General features: G+C 36.3%; 1 protein-coding gene across 2 annotated transcripts; it reads right to left on the bottom strand.

Moving 5' to 3' along the window:
• Window positions 1–14,991: 14,991 nt before the first annotated feature.
• Window positions 14,992–24,878, bottom strand: ddx52 (DEAD (Asp-Glu-Ala-Asp) box polypeptide 52). 2 transcript variants are annotated; one of them, XM_055180792.2, is made up of 15 exons: window positions 24,687–24,878; window positions 24,005–24,200; window positions 23,772–23,917; window positions 22,642–22,827; window positions 22,399–22,542; window positions 21,989–22,100; window positions 21,839–21,911; window positions 21,530–21,733; window positions 19,777–19,867; window positions 19,268–19,390; window positions 18,691–18,841; window positions 18,529–18,604; window positions 18,374–18,445; window positions 18,154–18,252; window positions 14,992–15,126 (listed from the first exon to the last, which is right to left on the bottom strand). In XM_055180792.2, the coding sequence occupies exons 1-15, from the start codon at window positions 24,771–24,773 to the stop codon at window positions 15,066–15,068; spliced, it is 1,821 nt and encodes a 606-aa protein (XP_055036767.2). In that variant the 5' UTR covers window positions 24,774–24,878; the 3' UTR covers window positions 14,992–15,065. The 2 variants fall into 2 exon arrangements, with proteins under 2 accessions (XP_055036767.2, XP_055036766.2); XM_055180791.2 differs by having other exon boundaries at window positions 23,772–23,924; window positions 24,006–24,200; window positions 24,687–24,877.

The raw sequence follows: 24,878 nt of genomic DNA, 5'->3' as shown, positions 1-24,878 counted from the left end.
TATAGTGCAACCATTTCAACTGTAACTTTAAGTCAGTACTGTAATTAAACCTTTTCATTTACAAATCTGTTGTTTAGTTTTGATTTAAGGTTAATACTTAAACGCTCCATATTTCTATACAATATATTAGTACTCTAGCAACGCTCTCAGACCTATTGTGTCCGAAACCCGGGAACGATTGCAGTTTTGTTCTCCTTCCGAAACCTGAGATCCCTTACACCGCACACCTAACTTTTCAAATGTCTTAAAAGTAGGCACCAGAGCAATGTTTGTGGTAACCGTGGTATAAGCGGAATAATTGTCTCCGGTCCTTTGAATTATTTGACAAATAATGCACACCTGCGTCGTGCCGCATTACCACCTTGGTGTGCATTATTTTCTTATAATTCAATGGCCCGTCGTCAATTATTCCTTACCTGAAAGATACGGATAACAGCTTTAAAACCTCAAAATTATTTAAAAAGCTGTATTCTGTGTCCACAACATCAAATGCCAGATTTTTTTAACCCCTTAAGTGCTTCCAACAAATGTCTATTTAAAATATTAAAATAACAAGAAAAAGATACAGCATTAACATTTCTTTATTTGCAATGCTTATTTTCCGAAATTCAGGTTACTTACTGTATTCATTGTACCTGTGTGTCTCAGAATGCAAAAACATGATCAGTAAGTTAAGAAGAAAATCGCTTCACTTATTCCACTAAATATTGCCTTCATAAATATTTAGCTTCTGTGTAATTTTATTCAACAAAAGAATATGAAATAATTTTCCCTATGTATATATTCTGATACAAATTTCATGTCAAAAATGTTTTGTAATCAGTTTACATCGCTTTTGTCCAGCCAAACCGATCAGAGGCCCCATAGTAATTTTTTCCTATGAGGCCTTTGATCAGTTTGGTTAACAAATTAACTTTTCCTTCTTGTTCATCTGAACAAAGAAATGTATACAGGTTTGTAACCACATAAGGGTGAGAAAAGATAACAGAATTTCATTTTTGGGTGAACTATCCCTTTAAAGGGCACCTAATATGCCTATTTTTACAAGATGTAATATGTGTTGGTCTTGTCTCTTTATCAACCCCATTTTTATTTCGTCTCGGTCTCAGATGAAGAGGACTCCGAATTTTATTTCAAGACCACAACTGATGGCATATCATGAATTTTTTTATCATTAATTATTAAATCATTTTTATAATTTACTGATTTTTATGGTGCCAATTTATTAATATTCAATGTCTTGGTTTTCTCTCTGTCTCGGTCTGTCTTGGTCTTGGTCATGACTTGGTCTCAGTTTAGGTGGTCTTGACTACAACACTAGTGCTTAGAATGTGTCTGCGAAGTTTCAGCTCAAAATAGACCACAGATCATTTGTTATAGCATGTCTCAAATTCCCCAAAATGCTCTGTTTATGTGTCTGTCCCGTTAAATGCAAATGAGCAACGGCCCCCACTCCCTTACAAACAAACAGTGAGTGCTTTTGGTTAAAAATAGATCTATTTCTGTGAATACAGTCTGAGACAATCGTATATTTAGCTTTTGGGTAAAATTAACCAGTGAGGCAGTGGCCACTGGTGGGGCTTTATCGTTGTGATGTCACATTAACATGAGAGTCAACACAGCATGTCTAATTAGACTGCTTTGATTTAAGACAGAATGTGTTTACAAAAATAATCCCATTATTTTAAGATCATTTTGTGCAAAAATATGTCTCTTCAAGCACAAAAACATAAACTCAGGCAGCATATGAACGTTATCTGAAGCCATGATATCCAATTTGGGTACACGCTTCAGCACACACACAACTTCTCAAACAGTGTGTCTGTTTAACGTCATCTTGTGCTGAAATATTTCAATTGAAAGCACATGAAATGATAAACTTGTGACAATGGAGCACTAACATTTTTTTTATGCATTATTTTTCCATATAATTAACATTTTAAATAAATGTCCCTATATAAGAGGTCTTGGCATGATTAATACATCATGCAAGTTTTATAGCTTAAAATGTTCTCTATAAGCATTTATGTAATGAATCCGCTTAAGTCTGACGTCACATGGCATAGCTTCTGCGTCAAAGCACTCTATCAGATGCTTAAGCAAACAACAAAACTTCAAAAAAAATTCCACATCCTAACCTCTTATCTCTATACTAAAAAATCTCAGATGCCCACAGGTTCGTCTTTTATGAATTGGTAAAATATTGAAGACCAGGATGCCGTAGCCCTGGATAATGTAGTGTATACTGTGAGTTTATAAAAGTTTAGATTATATTAAATTTGTGATTAAACAGTGCTTATAAACATCTGTTGAGATTGTCGTCTCACTTGAAATGAGCAGAGGCTTGGATCCGCAATGGTACATACTTACGTCATGACATAACAAGTGGATATTGCTGAATTTGTGATGTCAGGGGGTAGGGGAGACCGGGGCTGGTTGTATCACGGGTTGGTTGTCACACTGCTTATTCCAGACATACTACATGGTGCTGTGGTACAATTTTGATATCAGTTTGTTAGCCTTTAATAGCTTACTCATTTGCCCTTGAAATTTTGCCGAGCAGACACAAAACATTGAGGTTAGGAGACAATTTTTTATTTTTATGGGTCAGAGTAAATTTTCATGTTCGTGTTGTTTTTGTGTTGAGATCTTGTAGGATATTAGTCATTCAAAAACAAACCACTCATTAAAAAGCTAAAAGTAGTAGCTTTATTTTGAGTCATCTTTTAGCGATCAAGTTAAAGTCGTGTGGCAGCTAGCTTAGCATGTTTGTCAAGAAGTCAGTTGGGGATGGTTGTCACATAGCTTGCGGGGTTGGTTGTCACATAAGAATATTGGACATGTAGACCTTTTAAGACTGTTTGTTTGTTTTTGTTTGCTGTTAAAATAAAATAAATAAAGCAACAAATTATTTCATTTTATTTCTCAACACAATAGGCTTTATGCCCAGCTGCACTACTTCCTGAACTTCAGCCAGCTTCTTGTTTCCTGTCTGCCATTATTGGACAAACTGATTAATCCAGGTGTGCCTGACCTCAGTAGTCACAACAACAATAACCAGACACACCTGGATTAATCTGTTTGTCCAATAATGGAAGACAGGAAACAATGAGCTGGCTGAAGTTATAGTGCAGCTGGGCATAAAGCCTATTCAAGTAACTGATCACCCACTTTAATCCCATTGTTTAAACATAAGGGGCATTAATAACAACTATCATAGGGGTGGATTCATATTAAAACTTATTTGCAGTTTCTAGCTTAAAAAACTAAAAAATTACACATTATCTTTTCAGATCCCAATTTATCATTGAAATCCTATTGAAACTCTATAGGGACAACCAACCCCATACCCCGTGACAACCAACCCCGTGATGGGGGACACATTGTGTCAGAGTGTCTTTGATGGTTAATTACTTCCTGTTACAATAAATTCTAAAAGTAAAAAGTATACACATTTAAAGCCAAGACTCCAAAGTTTCATCATGTAGGAATTACTGCTGAAAGATTTTTTGAAGATGAGCAATTCATGCATGAGTAAAAATTGTGACAACCAACCCCGGTCTCCCCTAAATTTATTTACTTATGACCATTCTCACAGTAACACAACACCTCCTTTTACAACACTCCATCGTTGTCCCCACCCACTGTCGATCATTTTCTTAAAAAGATGTTTAAGTTTACAATAATAATACACAATACAGTAATAACAACAGGATTGGAATGTCAGTTAAATGTTTTGCCGTTTCTGAAAAAAAGAGTCTTTAAATATGCTTCCAAAGGATGCGGAATTAAAGGGATAGTTCACTTTGTCATCATTTACTTTCATGTTGTTACAAACCTAAAATTTGACAAAAACTGTATATTTCTTTGTTCTGATAGACACAAAATATATATTGAGCAATGTTTGTACCCAAACCGATCATGAGCCCCATTCACTTCCATAGAAAAAAAAAAACAATACTATGGAAGTACTATGGAAATTGGTTACAAACATTCATCAAAATATTTTCCATCGTGTTCATCAGAAAAAAAATTCTACAGGTTTGTAACAAAATGAGAGTGAGAAAATTGGCAGATTATGTGTTTTCTTGTATTTTCTACATGAGAGTCTAGACTTAAATTTTCTCATATTTCGGAAATGCACAATAATTCTGACCCTTTCGAAACACAACTTTTATTTAATGTCCTTTGTAGAGAGCACCAGGACTTTATTCTTATGTTTGTTTTACTTCTTGTAATAGGCATATGGCAGATGCTGAGAAGTTTTTGAATAAAATAATTTGTAACTTTTTACAATAACGTTGTATTGGTCAACATTATTAAATGCATTAACTAGCATTAACTTACATGAACCAACAATGAGCATTTATCAGCATTCATTAATCTTTGTTAATGTTAGTTAATGTTAATGCAATTGTTTATGTTAGTTCATTGTGCATTAACTAATGTTAACAAATACAACCTTACTGTAAAGTGTCACCAAATAATTAAAAGACGAAGCTCGGGCGCACCAGATAACACGTCAGCAGCGTCACTGCAGTGTGGTGAACGTGGATTTACAAAAGACCTGAAAGAGAAGACAATGCTGAATAAAGTCGTGTAATTTTTATTTTCGGACCAAAATGTATTTTCGATGCTTCAACACATTCACATGGACTACTTTGATGATGTTTTTATTACCTTTCTGGACATGGACAGTATAACGTTCATACATTTTCAATGGAGGGTCTTTGACTAAATCTAAAACATCTTAAACTGTGTTCCAAAGATGAATGGAGGTCTTATGGGTTTGGAACGACATGAGGGTGAGTCATTAATGACATTATTTTCATTTTTGGATGAACTAACCCTTTAATCTTACAACCAAGAGCCACAAAAAATTGATTTCATGCAGTCTTTATAAGTCAAATTTGCATATAAGGTGCATATAATGAAGGGAGTGACAAAGAAAAGGACACACAACATCTAATTTTAGGAATTTTATATTTTTAAAGTGCATCTATGCATTTTCAAATATATATGTAATACATTTAGAAATCATGTTTTTATGTAAACATAAAAATAAAAATAATACAATCATTTTCTAGAAAGCTAGAATATTATACTTCCTGCCCACCCCAGAATACAAAGCAATACAAAAGTAAACAATCTGTTTCTTGAAACAAACCCTGAGTCTCAATCAGCTACCAACAGTATATGAATCATGGTGTGTAGAGAGCGGGGCACAAACATTTTTTTTGGCTTTGACTCTATAATTTAAAAAATATTTAAGTTAGATTAATCAATTTGGCACAATCAACACGCACATCAAAGTTTGTTTGTGGGATCTACCGTTTTCGCACAATTACACCGAAAGTGACAGGAGTGCAAACGTTACAACTTACCCCATAGGTGGGGTTCATTGTAACAAACAGAGGGTTTGTTGTAACACCTGCTAGAAAATTAAGTTTAAACAGAAATAATTCAATCAAATTCTGTCTATATATATGCTAAAGGTGGATATTGTTTATATAATAGATAGATATCCACAAATTCATCCATTCACGATCCTTCATCTAACCTTGTATTATGCAACAATGCATATAAATAGATTTTTTGAAAGGACTGCACAATTAAGACAAAAAATATATAATTGTGTTTTATGTCCCCTGATATTGAATTAACAGTTATCTTTTGATTCATATTATTTAAATTGTTTTCATTTCATTATCATTGTATATCTGAGGCTTCACTGTAACTCTGTGTTACAACTAACACCGCTGTGTAAAAATGTTTCAATCACAGCTATCAGTTACTAGGAGTTAGCCGCGCTAGTTTGTGCCCATCTCACCCTTACTCATGTTTGGACACTGTTAGAAACACTGGGTCACCAAAAACTGATGACTTATTTTCCCAAGACATGACTACTTCAGCATGCTGATGTTTATCATGCTTCATGATATTTATTCAGTTGGCTCTGAGAATTTCAGAAATTTTATATTGCAGCATCCTCTTATACCTTCATAAACCGTTTCCTTCATTAATCTATATCTATGTAATCTAATCTTAAAAAAACTAACCAGACATTAATTAATCTGTGTTAAAGCAGTTAAATTATGATGCCTTCATCATCAATGTCTGGTTCAGGCAGAGGTTGGAGATGATTAATGGCATGTGACCCATCTTCATAAATAATTTGCCCGTAAAGGCCTTGCTGGTTCTCCATGCACTGGATCGAAAGCTAGAGCACATAGGACATAGCATAATAAGTAAGGACAATAATTCAAAGTAATCTTGCTCTCCCCATCACAGTTCTGTTAACATTACCTGTACATTAGGCTGTTGTATTACGTCGTTCTCCTCAAATGTGTTGCTGTTGTATCCTATAAGGATTTCAGACTTTTCATATACAATCTGACCTTCGAGACCATCTTGGTTGTCCACGCATTGTACAGAAACCTTAAAAACATTGACAGATCACATTCACAGACAAATATAACACACTGTTAAAGTGAAAAGTTGGATTCACTTAAAATGTTACTGCAATTTGTAACTTAGTTTCACTTTAGGTGAAAAATGTTAGTTAAAAAAAAACGTTTTTTGATGAGTGTTACCAATTTAAGTAATTTAAGTTGATCCAACTTTTTACATTTTTAACAAGAATAACAAAAAATCTGTCCGTCGTTTACATAAAATAACATACTATAACGGATGATAGATTTACAAAATAACAGGGTAAAAATAACATAGTAACATAATAATGTAACAAAGCATAGAAAAGTATATTTACAGCGATGTTCATGTTAAGACTAAAGTAAGACTATACGGTTAAACGTCTGCTCGCTGCGCACATATATTAATGGCCTAATACATACCATGGCTTCAGTCATGAAGATGTCGATCAAACTAATATTGTCAAATGATATACGGTTACGGTGTGGAGGAATCTTGCCGAAAACAATCTGCCCGAAGCGTCACCGTTAATTCATTAAGTGTATTTTCTTCAATCTGTGTTTATAGGCGTAAATCTAACCATTCTCAAGTCTTTCTAGTGGTAAAATCCAGGAATTACAAACAACGGAATAACAGAAAGTATTTGATACGGAAGCGGCAACACGTGTAGTGAAATGGCGCGAATCTGCGACTATGTGCAGTGATGACTCAGTGATACTCAGTCAGAAGCGTCTGTTGAAAAACCTGACATCTTTAATAAAATGGGATTATAAGATATTGTTAATAAATTAAGTTTGTGGCTGTCTTTGCGCATGCCAAGTTTGATCTAAAAATTTAGATCTTGTGACTGGTAAAAAATGAACTGTTCAAAGAAACAAAATCCATGTCTTACATTTTATGTCCTTGTAGACTTGATGGTTTACACCTTGACCCATCACTCCAGAAAACCGCAGTAATCCAAAATACTGTATCAGAGGACTGGAAAAGAAATGAAAACGATAGATTCAGTATCATCTCTTAAATCTGTCCAGACACACAGACTCCACCCAGAGCTTATAACCTTTAGGCAAATATTCATCAAGTTTAAACATGTTTTGAGTTATAAGACGAGGAAATATTGAAACAGCAACGGTTTCCTGACAGTAGGCAACATCACTTTAAATCAGTGGTTCTCAAACTTTTTCCGCGTGCGGCCCCCTTTGTGTACGGTACATTTCTTCACGCCCCCCCAAAGAAAATTTATGACAAAAATTGTTCTAAAATTTTACATTTTAATTAAACAAAACATATTAAATGATACAAAGTAGTGCTGTTGGTTAGTAGCCTTATTTTTTTTTTAGGTTTAACTACACAGAATTCATGATAAATGAATGTATTTTATAAAATGTCATAAAACTGGGGCACCATCTCGCGGCCCCCCTGGGGGCCCTGGACCCCAGTTTGAGAACCACTGCTTTAAAGGTAGGGTTTCACATTTTGAAAAATGCTAACGGTAGCCGCCTAGCAATGAAATCCCGATCCCACCCTCCAGTCAAATCGTCATCCAAAGTCACGCCTCTTTCAAAACACATGAACACGCACAGATCAGACGTGCGTGTTCTCATGCCTCATTCACCAGTGAGAAAACTTTGCAGTACAACATTTCCAAAATAACCAACATAAACAACTGGTTTAGATCGTTACACTAATCCGTCAACGAACACAAATTTCATAAGCAACACAATGTTTCATCAAAGTAGAATATCTGAATCCATCTCAATACAAACATATCGTGTACCTACCTTACCAAAATAAACATGTATTGACCCTTTCAGATCCTTTGCCTCCTGCAGCTGTTTGCATCTCGTGGTAAAGCTGTAAAGTTACCGATGTTTATTTGGGTTTTTGCTCTTTGCTGATCCAGGCAGTTTTTGCTGTTGTTGTTATAAAAGATGTCTTTCGTTTTGTGCCTCCTGTGCAGGTTGTCAATTCAGCAGAAAGTTTGCTATTCTCGCTGTTTACAGACAGGAGGTGAGTGCACGTGAACCCGCCGATGACGTATGGTGTCTGCGTGGACTCGCTGCGCGGTGGCATTCAAATTATGCTTACGTATGAGGGACAAAAATGGAAACGTCCGTTCGGACCGAAATCTATGATTGGTTGAACATTTTTTGGTCCTACGCCTTTCACAGATGACATAAATTTCTACAAATACATTTAAACAACTTAACACAGTCATTGCTATCAGGATGTGAGGAGACATTTAACCAGCATAACTAAAAATGTTTCTGGATCAAATCTGTTACCCTACCTTTAAAAATCAAGAATGAATTTCTGAATCTCCAAGTTTCAGGACATCTGTATGATTTGGAGTCATTGTATTTTTTATTTTGTCAGACTCATTCAAACATTGATATTTTACAGGGATGAATCTGTCCTCACATGCATTGACAGTAACTGGTTATAAATGTAAACTGGAGCAACAAGTTTACCAGGTGTCGGTTCCTAGGAGTGCAAAAGGCAATGTGCAGTATACGTGAAACCGGACTTGGCAGTTATGTCTGAAACCATCGAAATTAGCATATATTTACAAGTACACTTTAAGGATGTGTTAATTTTAACACATTGTTTTGTGTTGATTTTGTGTTCAAATAAAAAAAGGGAAAACACGAGATTTGTTCAAACAACACAAAGTGTGTCATTCCGATAATAACACACAGATGTGTCTAGTTCAGGACAACACATTACAGGTACTGAGGGGTATTGCACAAAAGTAGAATTAAGAAAGCCAGGATAACAGAAAAGGCCCAGCTTGACCTAGTTTAATCAGCCCATCCTGGCTTAGTCTGTTGCACGATTGCTAAGCCAGGATGAGAACGTGCAGCTATGTCAAGCCAGGTGTAGCTAGCTAGGATAAGTGCACGTTCACGGAATTCCTAAACAGACCGCGGGATCGATCACAGAATCACTGATGCAAAAATTGATAAAACTCATAAAAATTCATCATGAAACTGCAAACACTTAACTACTACTATGTGTATCTACAGTATTTGTTGCAAAAAAGTGTGCATTATCTTTAAAAAAGCTGTTTATTTCCTATAACAATTTATATTTGGTGAAACTAAACAGAAATCATTGAATTATTATAAGATTTTTGTACAGGATTTGAGCATATGAAGAATTTTTTAAGGAAAATATTAGGAAAAGGCAACAATAAAAAGGCCACTGCTAAAAAGCAAACATGCTGGTGTCTCTGTAATACCAAGAAGCCCTCAATATGGGATCCTTCAGTGCATACAAGTGGATTTCACCACCACCCCCAAACTAAAGCTTCCAAAAATACTACATTTACTGTGAGCTTCATAAAGTTTTCAAACAGTTGTATTCATTGACATGCCATAATACACTGAATGTTATATTCTGGATTGTTGGTAAATAGCCAAAATATTCAAACAAACTCTTGGATGCATTACTAGCATCTTCAAGTGAAATAAAAACAGAAACTATAGACTTACAAGTTTAATGAATGGGAGAGTTAAAGTCATGTCAAAAATATGCTCATATATTAACCTATGTTAAATACATAATTTGATTAACAATGTTTTTTTATTATGTGTCCATGCAGCACATTTGACAGATGACAGTCTGTTTTGCGGATCATTTTAACACACTGAATTTTGATAAAGTGCATTTTGCATAATAATTTGAAAAAGCATAATTTGCATATTTTTCTAAGTAATAAAGTATCTTTTGACATTTTAAATATGTCAAATTATGTATTTAAATAGAATAACATGCACACTGTCATATAGCTATTGAGATTAAAATACAATTTGTAAACTAGCATGTGCATAATAATTTGGACCATCCATCACAATTTTAACATTAAAAAAGTCTTGTATATCTGGCACAGGGGTGGGTGCAGTCCACTGCATCCAATGACAATAGGGGAAAGCTGTAACACAAAATAATGCGTGTTCTACTGTGACTGCCCTTATGTAACACTTAATCTGTTCATGTTACTTGCAATCTTGAAGAAGTGATTTTAGTGCTAGACTGACATTTCTTCACCTGAGAATCTGTACCTCTCAGTCAGATATTTCTCATGCCTTAATGCTAGTCTACATATGTACTTAATTGAAACCGCCTTTCAACTTCATCTGCCATTTCTTATCTCAACAACTGCATTAATAAATATATTTGTCAAACCCCTGACAGCAGTCTTCATAATAACACTAAAATAACAGTTCGCATACTTAGATAAATTATAGTATATCTAGTATCTTAATGCAGGACCACGAAGTGACTAAAACACATGAATATCTAGTAGGATTGACAGAGGAACTATCAGATTAATCTGAAATGGTATAGTCTGCTATACCATGCTGCAGATGTTTTATGAGTCTGTGGTGTTTAGCATCATTTTTTTATGCAGTGGTCTGTTGGGGAATTGGTGGACAGAAATAAACTGGACAAATTAATAAGAGGGGCTGGCTCTGTACATGGTATGGAGCTGGACTCTGTTCATGTTGTGGCTGAAAGAAGAATACTGTCAAAACTAAATTCAATTCTGAGCAATCCATTTCACCCACTACATAGGATGCTGGCCGACCAGAGAAGTCCTAACCCTAACTGAGTATTTTAGAAGATTCTTTACACCTGTGGTCATTAGGCTTTATAACTTTTCTTTGTAAGTGCTAGGACAATTCATTGTTGAAGTAAATTACCCTTTTTATGTGTTTATTAATTTTTTACATTTCTTATCTATTAATTTTTAAATCATTGATGGGCATATAATTATGTTTTTATTTCTTTTTTCTTTAATTTCTTTCTTTTCTATAATTGTAACATTAAAGCAATTTCCCCCTGGGATTAATCTTAGCCTGGTTGTTAGCCTGCTCTGGAGCAGGCTAGCTGCAAAGAGTAAATCTCCATAGTAACTTCATCTAGATTAATTTAGCCTCCCCTTCATGCAACCGAGTCAGGGCTAAATTCAGCCAGGATAACTGGAAAATCCCAGCTTAATCCCTTATCTTGCTTTTGTGCAATACCCCTCTGGTCATATAATTAGAATATCATCAAAAAGTTGATTTATTTAATTCCATTCAAAAAGTGAAACTTGTATATTATATTCATTCATTACACACAGACTGATATATTACAAATGTTTATTTCTTTTAATTTTGATGATTATAACTGACAACTAAGGAAAATCCAAAGTTCAGTATCTCAGAAAATTACTTAAGACCAATACAAAGAAATCTTTTAGAAATCTTGGCCAACTGAAAAATATGAACATGAAATGTGTGAGCATGTACAACACTCAATACTTAGTTGGGGTTCCTTTTGCCTGAATTACTGCAGCAATGCAGCGAGGCACGGAGTCGAGTCTGTGGCACCGCTTAGGTGTTATGGGAGCCCAGGTTGCTCTGATAGTGGCCTTCAGATCTTCTGCATTGTTGGGTCTGGCATATTGCATCTTCCCCTTCACAATACCCCACAGATTTTCTATGGGGTTACGGTCAGGTGAGATTGCTGGCCAATTAAGACCATGGTCCTTAAACCACGTACTGGTAGCTTTGGCACCGTGTGCAGGTGTCAAGTCCTGTTGGAAAATGAAATCTGCATCTCCAAAAAGTCAGCAGCAGGAAGCATGAAGTGCTCTAAAACTTCCTGGTATACGGCTGTGTTGACCTTGGACCTCAGAAAACACAGTGGACCAACACCAGCAGATGACATGTCACCCCAAACCATCACTGACTGTGAAAACGTTACATTGGACCTCAAGCAACGTGAATTGTGTGCCTCTCCTCTCTTCCTCCAAACTCTGGGACCCTGATTTCCAAAGGAAATGCAAAATTTACTTTCATCAGAGAACATAACTTTGGACCATTCAGCAGCAGTGCAGTCTTGTTCTTCAAGAGTGGATTGACACAAGGAATCGACAGCTGAAACCCATGTCTTGCATACGTCTGTGCGTAGTGGTTCTTGAAGCACTCCACCTGCAATCCACTCTTTGTAAATCTCCCCCACATTTTTGAATGGGTTTGTTTCACAATCCTCTTCAGGGTGCAGTTATCTCTATTGCCTGTACTCTTTTTTTCTACCACATCTTTTCCTTCCCTTCGCCTCTCTATTGGACACAGAGCTCTGTGAACAGCCAGCCTCATTTGCAATGACCTTTTGTCTCTTGCCTTCCTTTTGGATTAAACTGTCAAGTCAGCAGTCTTCCCCATGATTGTGTAGCCTACATACCTAGACTGAGAGACCATTTAAAGGTGTTTTTGAGTTAATTAGCTGTGGCACCAGGGGTCTTCAAAATTGAACCTTTTCACAATATTCTAATTTTCTAAGATACTGAATTTGGGATTATCCTTAGTTGTCAGTTATAATCGTTAAATCATTAATAGAAATATACATTTCATTCTCTTATTGCAGATTCATCCTTAATTGTGTAGAGATACAGGGTATTAAACTCGATGACAGTCCATATTGATACTTATGCAAAAAATATATGGGTGGGGTGTTGTTGCACTGAGATTCTGCTGGGTAATTAAATGTAATAAATTAATTTATTAATAAATATATACACGGTACACAGTCAGTTGTACATTATAAACATGCACAAACGTTATAAGCTTACACATTACACAGTGTGATTTTTAACCTCCTAAAACCTAGATGTTCACATACGTGGACATTACTTTTTTTGCACCATAATACTTAAAGGAACAGTATGTAAGAAATTTATATCCATTGATCATAAAATGGCCCTGATATGTCACTAGACATTAAGAAATCATTTTCATCTCAAATACTTATATCACTCACAACAGTGGTCTGGCCAGAATATTGTCATTTAAAAAGTGGAGTTGCAGCCCTCAACTGATGTTTATGTTGTCATGTTGTGTATTGGCCACCAGTTGTGTGATTGCAATACCAGTTTTAGCCACTAGTTTTGTTATTGCAATACCAGTTTTGGCCACAATCTTACATACTGTTCCTTTAATTCTGTGTAACTGGAACCTGTTGTACACAAACATGAAAAATTAGACTGCTTCATGTTCAAAGAAAAATATTTGGTTAAATTTATTGGTTCTTCCTAACCCCAAAATAGGTGGAAGAAATATGAAAAAAAGACAAACCAAAGCTCGGGTCCTAGGATGTTAAAGCTTTAAAGTTGTTTGAGGCAGTGTAAAACATGTTAACAAGGTATACCAGCAGCTGTCCATACTAATATTCTCATATATTAGTGGAATTTACTCTAAAAACATTGTTGATGTCACTACATAAAAATACATTGGTGTGATATATAAATATTGTAAATCGATGCATTTCTTGGCTATTAATTAAGAAAAATCACAGCTCGCTCTTTGCCTCTAACTCAGTGCTTCTCAAATAGTGGGGCAGGACCCCCAGGGGGGGCTCGAAGCGACACCAGGGGGGGCGCGCGAGCCCCCGGGGAAAATACTTTTTCAGGAAGTGATTTTTTTTGCACCGTCACTTAAAGACATTACACCCCAATCACGCTGATAAGCCGCTTGATTTTTTTATTATTATTTATTGATTATATTTAATTTAATTTTTTCATAATCAAATGGTCAAAAAATATTATACTTTACATAAGGATTGATTTTTTTATTTCAGGCAAATTGATGCATTTTAAGTATTTTCTGTTAAAAACAATGTTAATAAAGTTATTCTTTGTTGTAAGTTGATCGATATTTCTTTTTTGTTTTCTTTTTGTGTTTTCTCAATGTTAATAAGGATACAATGTTTTGCAGATGTGTAATTTTATAGACAAATTATACTATTTACAGTCGCGGCAGAGAGTTGGGGGGGCGCAAAATGTTTACTTCTTCTTGGGGGGGGGGGGGGGCGTGACAGAAAATAATTGAGAAGCACTGCTCTAACTCAATGCATTTCAATAGCTCACTATGAGCTTCAGGAACTAACTAAAGTTTCCATGAATCATGTGACAGACAAGCTTTTTGGACTTTCGTTGTCAGAAGTCTCTTACTAAAGGGCGTCTGATTCTATGGTCCAAGCTGTGTGATTGAGTAGGAGACTAATTTGCATGTTAACAGATCCACGTATACTAAATGAGGGAATTACAAGCACTTTTAAAGCATGTAGAAATTACGGTAAGAGGAAAAACGTTTACATATAACTCATCTTTAAGCATCACAATAGCATAAGTGATCAAATCGACTACACACTTTAAAAATAAAGGTGCTTCACGATGCCATTGTCTACATGGTTCTTCAAAGAACCTTTAGCATCTGAAGGACCTTTCTGTTTGACCAAAGGATCTTTAAGGTGAAAACGGTCCTCCAGATTAATACAAATGAAATGGTTCTTTGTGGTAACTTTTAACATTAGTTAACATATACTGACAATACTTCTTCAGAATTTAATCATTTAAGTACATGTTAGTTAACATTAGCCTAAACATTTTGAACCTTGCTTGAACTAATGACCTTGGCATTGCTAGTCATTTGGTAGAGATCTAGAACCATCAATATGCAAAACTTTTTTATGCCTGAACTGTCAAAAAAAGTGAGAAAATTTCACACAGAGTGGTCAACATTCATTTTATTTTAGATATCGATGTGGGTAGGAAAACTTGAGCAGTCTGTACAACACTGTGAATCTCAGCTCTTACAGCTGACTTCTGATGCTTCTCCACTCGCTTTAGCTGAAGCTTTCTTCTTTCTGTAAAAAAAAAGAGCAAAAATAAAATAAAAGGGTAATATCACAAATCTTTGAATCAAGAAGATGAATTCATCTAAAACCAGAATTATCATAATTTATATGCACATTCGAACTTCTCACAAAAACTTTACCAATGTGTAATTCACAACACATGCATACACACATTTTTCTTTGTTCTTCTACTAGTTCTTACATTAGTGAATTTAGAGAGTTCTAGAAGAGCGGCCGCGTGTGCAAGGTTGGCGATTTAAATAATAATAGATGTCCAAACGATCTCCATATAAGGGCTTTCCTCATCGCTTGCCCAATTGAAAATTTAAGAGCAGTTTGTCACAAAAGCAAAATAGCTTAAAAAGAAATCCATAATCATGTGTATTATCAGTAAATTTCTGGGATGTTTTGCTGTCAGTGGGGAAGACAGATATGCTGTGTTTTCACGAGTAACATGTAGCCTATTGTTCAATAAGAAGTAGGCTATATGAGATACGATAACACAGACTATAAAAGAAAATAGAAAATAAAACTAGATGCCTAGATCAAGTGATTGACATTTGGAGTGGATGTCTAATTATTACATTATCTTTACATTAGGCATTAAGCAGACGCTTTCATAGAGATTTAAAAATGTAGGAAGCAAAGTGTGAGGATTTATCATTACATGCATCTTCTTTAAGTAGAAAAAATAATATAGCCTAGACTTTAATAATGTAAAATAAACTGTATAATATATAAATTAATAATAATAAATAAAATATAATTATGTAAATATTATATCAACATTATTATATAAATTATAATAATAGCCTAGTATTTGATTATAGCGTATGTGTGCTATTAGTTGGTCTTTAATATTTGCATACATTTAGAATACATTTTGGTATGAAAGTTTTTGTTAAATCGTGATTTGTTTGTGAAAACTTTCGTACACACATCTCATGCACAAATTCGTGTGTTAGATGCTTAGTGAATGAGACCTACTGTCAATTTTATCATTATTAAACTAATCAAACTGAATGAAACTGAATATTTTCATCAAACATCTTTGAACTAAGATGATGAACTCATGTAAAGCCAGATATATAATTCTAATAATATTATTACATTTTTGATTACTACATGCATCAAAAGTCAGAAATAACTGCAGTCCTGACCTTTGATTAAATCCGAAAAGACTAAGTTGTGTTCATGGATGATGGATTAAAATAAGGTTTTAATTACATTATAAAGCAAGCCCACAATATGGCTTCATAGAAGCAACAACACATTGGCATTAGAGGCTGAAATTTTTTCGGGAATCCCGCTAATTGGAAACAAAATCACTATTAATCACGGGATTGGGACGGGACAGGAAAAAATGTCAGCGGGAGTGGGCGGGACCAGGAATCCTAATAAAACTATGATACCCAACTTTATACACAAATACACAGTTTCTATAAATAAACTCTAGTTATATATTGTGTGCGTGCGTGCCTGTGTGTTAGGGCGTGGTATCGATTCAGATGTTCCAGATCGATTCGATTTCGATTCTCAAGCTGTCAAATCGATTCGATTTCGATTCAATTTTCGATTCCAGTTCTTGGGTAGGTTTTATACTTGATTCTCGATTCAACTCAATGAATATAGATTTTATACAAATACTATATTAATAAAAAAGAACAGTGAACAGCAGTTTACAAGTGGGTAATTAATAAAAAAGAAATTAAAAGCCACAACACTAACGTTGTCGAACACTAACTAACTTGTGAAATCTAAAATGCTTCCATACCTCTTACTTTTTATGTGAAGGTGGCATCAATGTTGATGAAGCACCTGAAACCGCCATTTTAAGCACTGAATGAATGAATGACAGGGTCCTTGGTAACATCGCGCAAGGCAAAAAAGAGGGTGACATCTAGTGAAGAAGACTAGTAATTAGATTAAAGTTAATCTTACGTTCAATGTTTGCGGAATAAATGTGAAAGAAAAAAAACGATTCTGCTCTTTGAGAATCGATTTTTAAATCGACCACGTTTGTAAAAACGATCAATCGAAAAATCTATTTTTTTGCCCGGCCCTACTGTGTGTGTGTTTGTTTGTTTGCATGGATGATTTACAGGATATTTAATGTGTTTAATGTGCATTGTTTAAACTGGCTTTCAGTTCAATAAAGTAAAATAAACTGTGCTATGCTGTTATCTGTACTGTATTTTTTATTACTGTAACTGACTGATTCCGGTAAAAAACAATAACACGGGAGTGGGAGGGAATGGAAGTCATTCTTCTGGGATCTGGACGGGATTGGATGTTTTTTCGTGGGATTGGGACGGGACAGTATTTTTTTTGTGGGAGTGGGACGGGAGAGGTTTGAAAATCCACTCCCGTGTCACCCTCTAATTGGCATGTTAGTCCCTACAAGTACTACTTCATATAGGATTGTGCAGATCATCATCAAAGTATCACAAGAACAACACAACAGTACTGATTTCGAATTAGTATTGCCAATGGTGTGGATTTATTGGCGAGTCACATACCATCTTACCAAAGAACAAATGCATGCCAGGCTCATAAATATACGAATCAGCACCGTTTATGGTTACAAATAGGCGTGTACAGGGCTATTTCACATATGTATGCACATTTGCAGGTGAAGTGACCTGGAATTTATAAAGGAAACATTTCTTACAGGTGTGCATATGCATGGTTTTATGAGGATGAAATTGTTTTGCCGTACGCCATTTTTGGCTTTTGGATGCACGTAGACTTTTAGTAAGGATCATATGCACAGTTTTATAAATGAGACCCCACATCTCAATCCAATAGAGCACATTTGAGATTCGCATCATGGATGTGCAGCCGACAAATCTGCAGCAACTGCATGCGGCTATCATGTCAATAAAGAGCAAAATCTCTTAGAAATATCTTGTTGAATCTATCCCACGAAGAATTAATGCAGTTCTGAAGGCAACAGAGGGTCCAACACGGTACTAGCACGATGTACCTACTAAAGTGGCGCTAAATGCATGTCTGCAATGAGAAAAGAGAACAAACCTTTTTCCCTTGATAGGCTTTTTCCCAAAGAGGAAGCGGGGAGTTGTGCGTATAGTTGACCGTCTGGGTGGTTTCTTCGCCAGCTTATGTTTCAGTTTGCTTTAGGAAGAAACGACAAAATACTTGACTCAGCCATCCACGTTTTACAAAGACAGAAGAAATGTGCTAGAAGAAATGTGGTATTAAAAGCATACGTTAAGTAATATTGTAGTAACTTTACCTTTTGATTTTCTTGAAGCCAATCATATAGTCAGGTACAGGACATCCGGCCTGCTTAATGACTGTGGCAATGCTGGATCATAACAAAGCAGTGGTTAAACGTCAGAATTAGCATTCATTTGCTGCTATACTTGACCAGCTATAAAGTGCCAATACCTGCGTAAGAGCGGTTTATCATCCTCTGTGAAAAACGTTACTGCCTTTCCTTTGTGGCCTGCTCTTCCTGTGCGTCCTGTAGAGCAAAATGTACATTACTAGTTTACCATCGCAAAAGTACACAACATTAATTCATATCGTCTACTCGGTTGGTACACTGACCGATTCGATGGATGTACTCTACAGCAGTGGTTGGGAAGTCGTAGTTGATGACCAGATTGACGCCCTTGAAGTCAATACCACGGGCCAGAAGAGCAGTGCAGATCAACACCCAGATTTTTCCTGAACGGAAACTGTTCACAACATTGTCCCTCTACAATAATTAACATGGAGACAAAGAAAACAGGTCAAATATATTTTTATTAACTAAACATGTTTAATAAAGTGTGACAAGTGTTAAAGGGATAGTTCACCCAAAACTGAAAATTGTGTCATCATCTACTATAACCCTCATGTTGTTACAAAACTGTATAAATGTCTTTGCTCTGCTGAAAACAAAGTAAGATATTTTGAAGAATGTTAAAAACTAAGCAGACCTGGGGCACCATTGACTTTCATAGTAGCAGAAAATAATATTGTGGAAGTGAATGGTGCCCCAGATCTGTTTGGTTATTAACACGTTTCAAAATATCTTTCTGTGTGGAACAACTTGAGGGTAAATCAATGATGGCGTGTGTTGCAATGTAGCTACAGTGAGTGGATCTTTAAAGGTGATCTGCATTATTTTGTCATAATTAACCTGTTGTTGGGTGCGTTCTGCATGAATCACGTCCACGTTTATTCCCTCATACACCAGCTCATGAAACAGCTCTCGGGCTCGTTCAATAGACTGAACAAACACCAACACAGGCGGCAGAAATCCCTGAAAAACACAATAATTTCAAATCATGACATCATTGTACCCACCAAATAATCTCTTATAAGGCTCCTATTAAAGGCGGGGTGCACGATATTTGAAAAACGCTTTGGAAAAGAGTCAGGCCGATTACCAAAACACATTTGTAGCCAATCAGCAGTAAGGGGCGTGTCTACTAACCGACATTGTTGCCTGGGTTGCATATGTATGGGGCGGGTCTATCAAAAGAAGGTTGAGATTCTATTGGGGTAGAGCGTGTTTGTTTGGCTTTCAGAGATCATGCACCCCGCCTTTAAGTAATGATTTCACAAAAATTTTTTTGCATCATGAGATAACAGACCACATTCACTAATTTGCTAAATGTGATAAGCTGACGTGGTGATGCCACTGACCTTCTTTATAAGGTTTCTCACAGCCAGCAGTTTTCCACTCTCTGAACCCACAAACAGCAGCTCTTGCTCCACCGTCTCAGCTGCCGAGTTCCTGTACAGACACGAAATGTTAAATAGACTAAAATACCACACTATTAATAATAAAGGTTCTTGAAAGGTTGTTTGTCAGGATTGGTCCAGATCATTTTCTCACCACCATGTCATCCAAAATGTTGATGTCTTTCTTTGTTCAGTCGAGAAGAAATTATGTATTTTGAGGAAAACATTCCAGGATTTTTCTAATTTTAATGGACTTTAATGGACACCAACATGTAACAGTTTTAATACAGTTTAAAATTGCTGTTTCAAAGGACTCTACACGATCCCAAATGAGGCATAAGGGTCTTTTCTAGCGAAACAATTGTCATTTTTGACAAGAAAAATTAAAAATATGCACTTTTAAACCACAACTTCTCATCTTCCTCCGGTCCTGTGACACGCCAGCGCGACCTCACGCAATATGCCATTACGTAAAGAGGTCACGGATGACGAATACGAAACTCCGCCCCAGTGTTTACAAGTGTGGAGAATGAGGACCGTTCCGCCGTTGTTGTATGTGGAATGATACTAATTAATGTCTTTGTGTCAGTTTATTGTTAAATTGGTCCTCAAATGTGCGTTTCTTATATGTAACACGTGACCTTTCCACGTCATTACGCAATTACGTGAGGTTGCGCTGGCTCGTCGCACAGCCGGAGGAAGAAACTGCAATTTTAAACTGCACTAAAACTGTTAAGTGTTGGTCTCCAGTAAAGTCCATTAAAATGAGAAAAATCCTGGAATGTTTTCCTCAAAAAACATAATTTCTTCTCGACTGAACAAAGAAAGACATCAACGTTTTGGATGACATGGTGGCGAGTAAATTATTTGGATTTTTTTTTTTAAATGGACTAATCCTTTAACATGGTAAAGACGTCTTTCACTAGTAGATTGTAAAATAAATATGAGAGATAGAAATGCACACAAACAGCAGGTGGCGGTATGTAGTGATGGTCGTTTTCGAAGCACTGCTTCATGAGGCTTCGAAACATTTACGAATCTTTTGTTTCGAATCAGTGGTTCGGAGCTTGTTGCAAACTGGCCCAAGTCACGTGATTTTAGCAAACGAGGCTTCATTACATCATAACTGTTTCAAAACGTTTCGAAAATCCGATGTTTCACCACTAGGGGGAGTTCATCACATGACCAGTGTCTAATATGTTTAGGTGAATTCGGGTCAGTTTTATTATGAAAGTTCATAAAACATTTATCCTTCTGACTAATAACACTGCCATTTTGTCTACTTTTTGTTTAAAGACAGATTTATTGACAAAAATGTGCATAATTAAAAGGGTAGTCAGTTTTAATGATTTGTTTGCCCCAAATAAAACTAAAAACATATAATAGACTTTTAAATACGTCTTAATTAAGTAAAATATTTTTTTTTACATATTTTAATACAAATCTTGCTATTATTTTGTCAAAAAAAAGTGTAAAATGTTTGGACATATCTGCTTTTACACTATTTTGACCAGCAGGGGTCGCTAGCGTGTGTGGTGTTTCGAGCTGCTTCGAAAAACTGAATCAATTTTCGAAGCAATTGGTTCAATTGATTCGAAAAGCTTCGAAAAGCTTCATTTCTCCCATCACTAGCGGTATGAGGTCTTTACCCATGCATGTTGTTAAATGATCTCAAACCATGTCTATATCTATCCTCCAATGAGAGCTGTGATACCTGGGTCCAATGTTTACAGAGACGAGGTTGTCCAGGTTGAGTCGGCACCACTGCTCAACATCTGTGGCGAAGGTAGCGCTGAAGAGAGCCCGGCGGATTTTGGGAGAAGTGCAGGCAAGAAAAATAGCGGCGAGCTGCTCTCTGAAACCCGTCTTGCCCTCCTCAAAGAGCTTATCTGATTCATCCACCACCAGCCATTCAACTCTGAAAACAAAAGAGATCAAACATTCATAAACCTTATAGAGTATTTTAAGGTAAACATTAAGTATATAAATGAAAATGTGTTGTTGTTTTTTTAATCATACTGACCTACTCAGGTCGACTGCAGGTTGGTCTTGTTTCAGCAGGTATATCAATCTGTTAGGGGTGGTCACCAATATATCTGAAAATCAAAACAGCGTTTAAATAGATTGAATAAATGCAACGTATGACGGCAAAGATTTTTGCTAATGTACATACCAAATTTTTTTGCCGACTTGGGCCCGAATTTTTTCACTGCGTCCGCTCCTTTATTGATGATGTGAACTCTGAAGCCGACACCTTCTGACAACTTCAACAGCTCTCTGTGCGTCTAAAAATATAAAATAGCTTGCTTTGCTTCATGTCCTTTAGTATGATTTTCACTACATCAAATGTGAGTCTGTCTGTGAAATTCAGGTTGAATTCTCATAAACTGACGATGAGTTTGATTTTAATCATTGACTTCACATTCATTTCAATCTTTGACTTGACATTACAGGCAATATTAAAGATATCAGGGTTACTTTTCACAGATGTAAAAAAACAATAAATGATTTTAGAAAACAGCGGTGTTTTCACAAACTGTGTCACAAATGACCCGCAGGGGACGGATGTGGGCGTGGTGTTACCTGACTGGCGAGCTCTCTGGTAGGGGAGATGATGAGAGCTCTGAATCCCTTGTTTAGGGGCTTGCGAAGGTGGGCCAGAAGAGGCAGACAGAAAGCTATTGTCTTACCAGAGCCTGTAGGAGCGCAAGCCAAGATCTCTCTCTTCTGAAACACACAGATCGATCAGAAATCAGTATTAGGAGAACAAACGCAAGATTCACATTTGATTTCAAATAAAAATGATGCGAGTCGGACGTCACATACGTGCATCATTAGAGGAATGGCTTGCATTTGAATGGGTGTGGGGGTATGGAAACCCGCCCCCTTGATGTTTTCAATGACTCGTGGGTCCAGATCATACTCCTCCCGCAGCTCCTCAAAAGTGGACACAGGATCTGGAATGTCTGTCCCATGCACGTTTATCCGGTTTTGATGTCGTATTCGATTGACCTAAAGCAGACCCAGAGTTTAAAAAGCAGTGTGGTTATTTACAAAGTAATAACATGATTACTTCCTCCAGCTTCAGTCAATAATATTAGGGATACACCGAATGTTTGGCAATCGAAAGTATTTGGCGGAAATAGCTTAATAATCTTTCTCAGACACTTTAAAGTGCATCCACATGGCCGACATGTTTGCTGCATTTATATGTCTTTCTATGCTGGTTGTCTATTTGATCGCATCATCAAAACTGTTATTGTATGATTAAACTTATTCAGCTGAACACCAAAAATGCCTTTTTGCTATTTACGGCCAAATAGTTTCGTTCCCGAACATTCAGTGCACCCATACTCAATATATTACAACTTTACAAGCTGTACTAATTTATGTCTGGTGTCCCTATGCCTTTAAATTATTATAAATTGTTAGTTAAAGTGGCATTGTATTGTACTTTTGTAGTGATTGGCTCTAAACAACTGCTTTCATTGCAACAAACATCAATCCATTTTAGATGTTTAACCATAAAGCCCAGAGTATAGCCTGTTTTTTATATATACATGAAGGTACACACACAGCCTTGCAAAGTATATAGTTTATTTGAGTCGTACCTCGTCTACACAGACGTTCGACACATGCGCATTACCACAAAATGCAACGAATCTCCTGGGCTACGTACTACATTCTCCTCAACGCGCATGGCCGACATACAAAGTATGTGCTGTTACACAAATCCGGCGGTGACTCTAGCATACGTGTTAAGCTATATTTCTAACTTAAGCCTTTAGTTTTTAATGGTTTAAAGAAAATAAGATTCAAATTCGGTCAGTTGTGTCCAAATGTTTGACTTGTCATGTGGGTAAGTTCTTGCTTGAGTCAATTACAAAGTTCAGATTACCAGTAATCCATCTGCCATTTCGGAAAGCTGTGTAACAAACAATAACAACCCTCTTTACCTTCTCCTGGTGAAGCTGTTGTAGTCTTTTTAATGACGGTTTGTCATTAGTCTTCGTCTTGGGGTCTTTTGCCTTGTTTTGTGATGACATCAACTGAATCCCCTCTATTTCTTGCTGTCCGTCATTGATGGTCTCGTCCTCTGTGTCTGTATCAAACCAATGAGAACACAAAAACATTTTTCTGACATGCATTTGTCTTGAATAATGTCCATTTAAATAGAGACATTGCTAACCTTTAGCTTTTTTCTTCTTCTGTGCCGTCTTGACTGGCTCATCCACTTTAGTTCTTTTCCGTTTGCCAGTGTTACTCTCTTCATCATTCCCATCATCCTTTTCCTCAACGACTTTGGATTCTGGAGGCGTCTTTGTGCCAAAGAAACTGACTCCAGACAGCTGATTCAAACTGTCCTGGTCCTGAGATTTCACTACCTAAGGGAACATTTAAATTAGTTAGGTAAGAATGAATACCAATACAATTATGTTTTTGTTATGTGAATGGTTATAATGGTAACTGTAATGGTTTTTATGAAAACTACAATTTGGGTCTCTACTAGTAGTGTGTTGGCTTCTGTTATCTGGCCCAATTTAACACCATTAAATCCTAGTGGAATAAAATCCCAAACAAGGAACTTTGTTATGGATTTTAATGGTAAACAACTAATGATAACCGTAATGGAACCATTATAATTCGTATCGTTTTAAGCAGTGGTGCCAAGTACATTAACAGTTTGTTTAACCACGTTATTTGGATTTAATCAGGTTAGCATTAGCATTTCCAGGCACGTTCAATGAGAAATGCACACACATGTTAGCCATGTGGCAGGTTTTCGAGTGGATATCAGCACGTATCTGTCATTTTAAGCAAAAACAATCTAACATGCATAAACATCACGTTGCACTTTACATGAAACATACCTTAAAACGCTCTGCATCTTTGGCAAATCTTTTCAGATCAAATTTTGCCCCGGCTCCAAGCTTTCTAAACAAGTCAAACGCGTCCATTGATACTGCGATAAGACGAGACTAATCGATCCGGACTCATAGCTAACCTAACACAATAGGCGCTCGATTATTACGATGAATACTTGTTTCATTTGTCATCCACTA

Source organism: Misgurnus anguillicaudatus, chromosome 9, assembly GCF_027580225.2.
Source record: "Misgurnus anguillicaudatus chromosome 9, ASM2758022v2, whole genome shotgun sequence".
NCBI classification, from domain to species: Eukaryota; Metazoa; Chordata; class Actinopteri; order Cypriniformes; family Cobitidae; genus Misgurnus; species Misgurnus anguillicaudatus.
The sequence above is the reverse complement of the archived record's forward strand: the minus strand, read 5'-3'. Positions and strand labels throughout refer to the sequence as shown.

Excerpts from the sequence above, each read along its gene's own strand:
- ddx52 (XM_055180791.2), bottom strand. The coding sequence starts at position 24,773 with ATGGACGCGTTTGACTTGTTTAGAAAGCTTGGAGCCGGGGCAAAATTT. Across the intron at positions 23,925-24,005 it reads AGAAGAAGAAAAAAGCTAAA|GATACAGACACAGAGGACGA; the intron begins GGTTAGCAATGT and ends TCTCATTGGTTT. Across the intron at positions 19,391-19,776 it reads TGAGAAACCTTATAAAGAAG|GGATTTCTGCCGCCTGTGTT; the intron begins GTCAGTGGCATC and ends TGTGTTTTTCAG.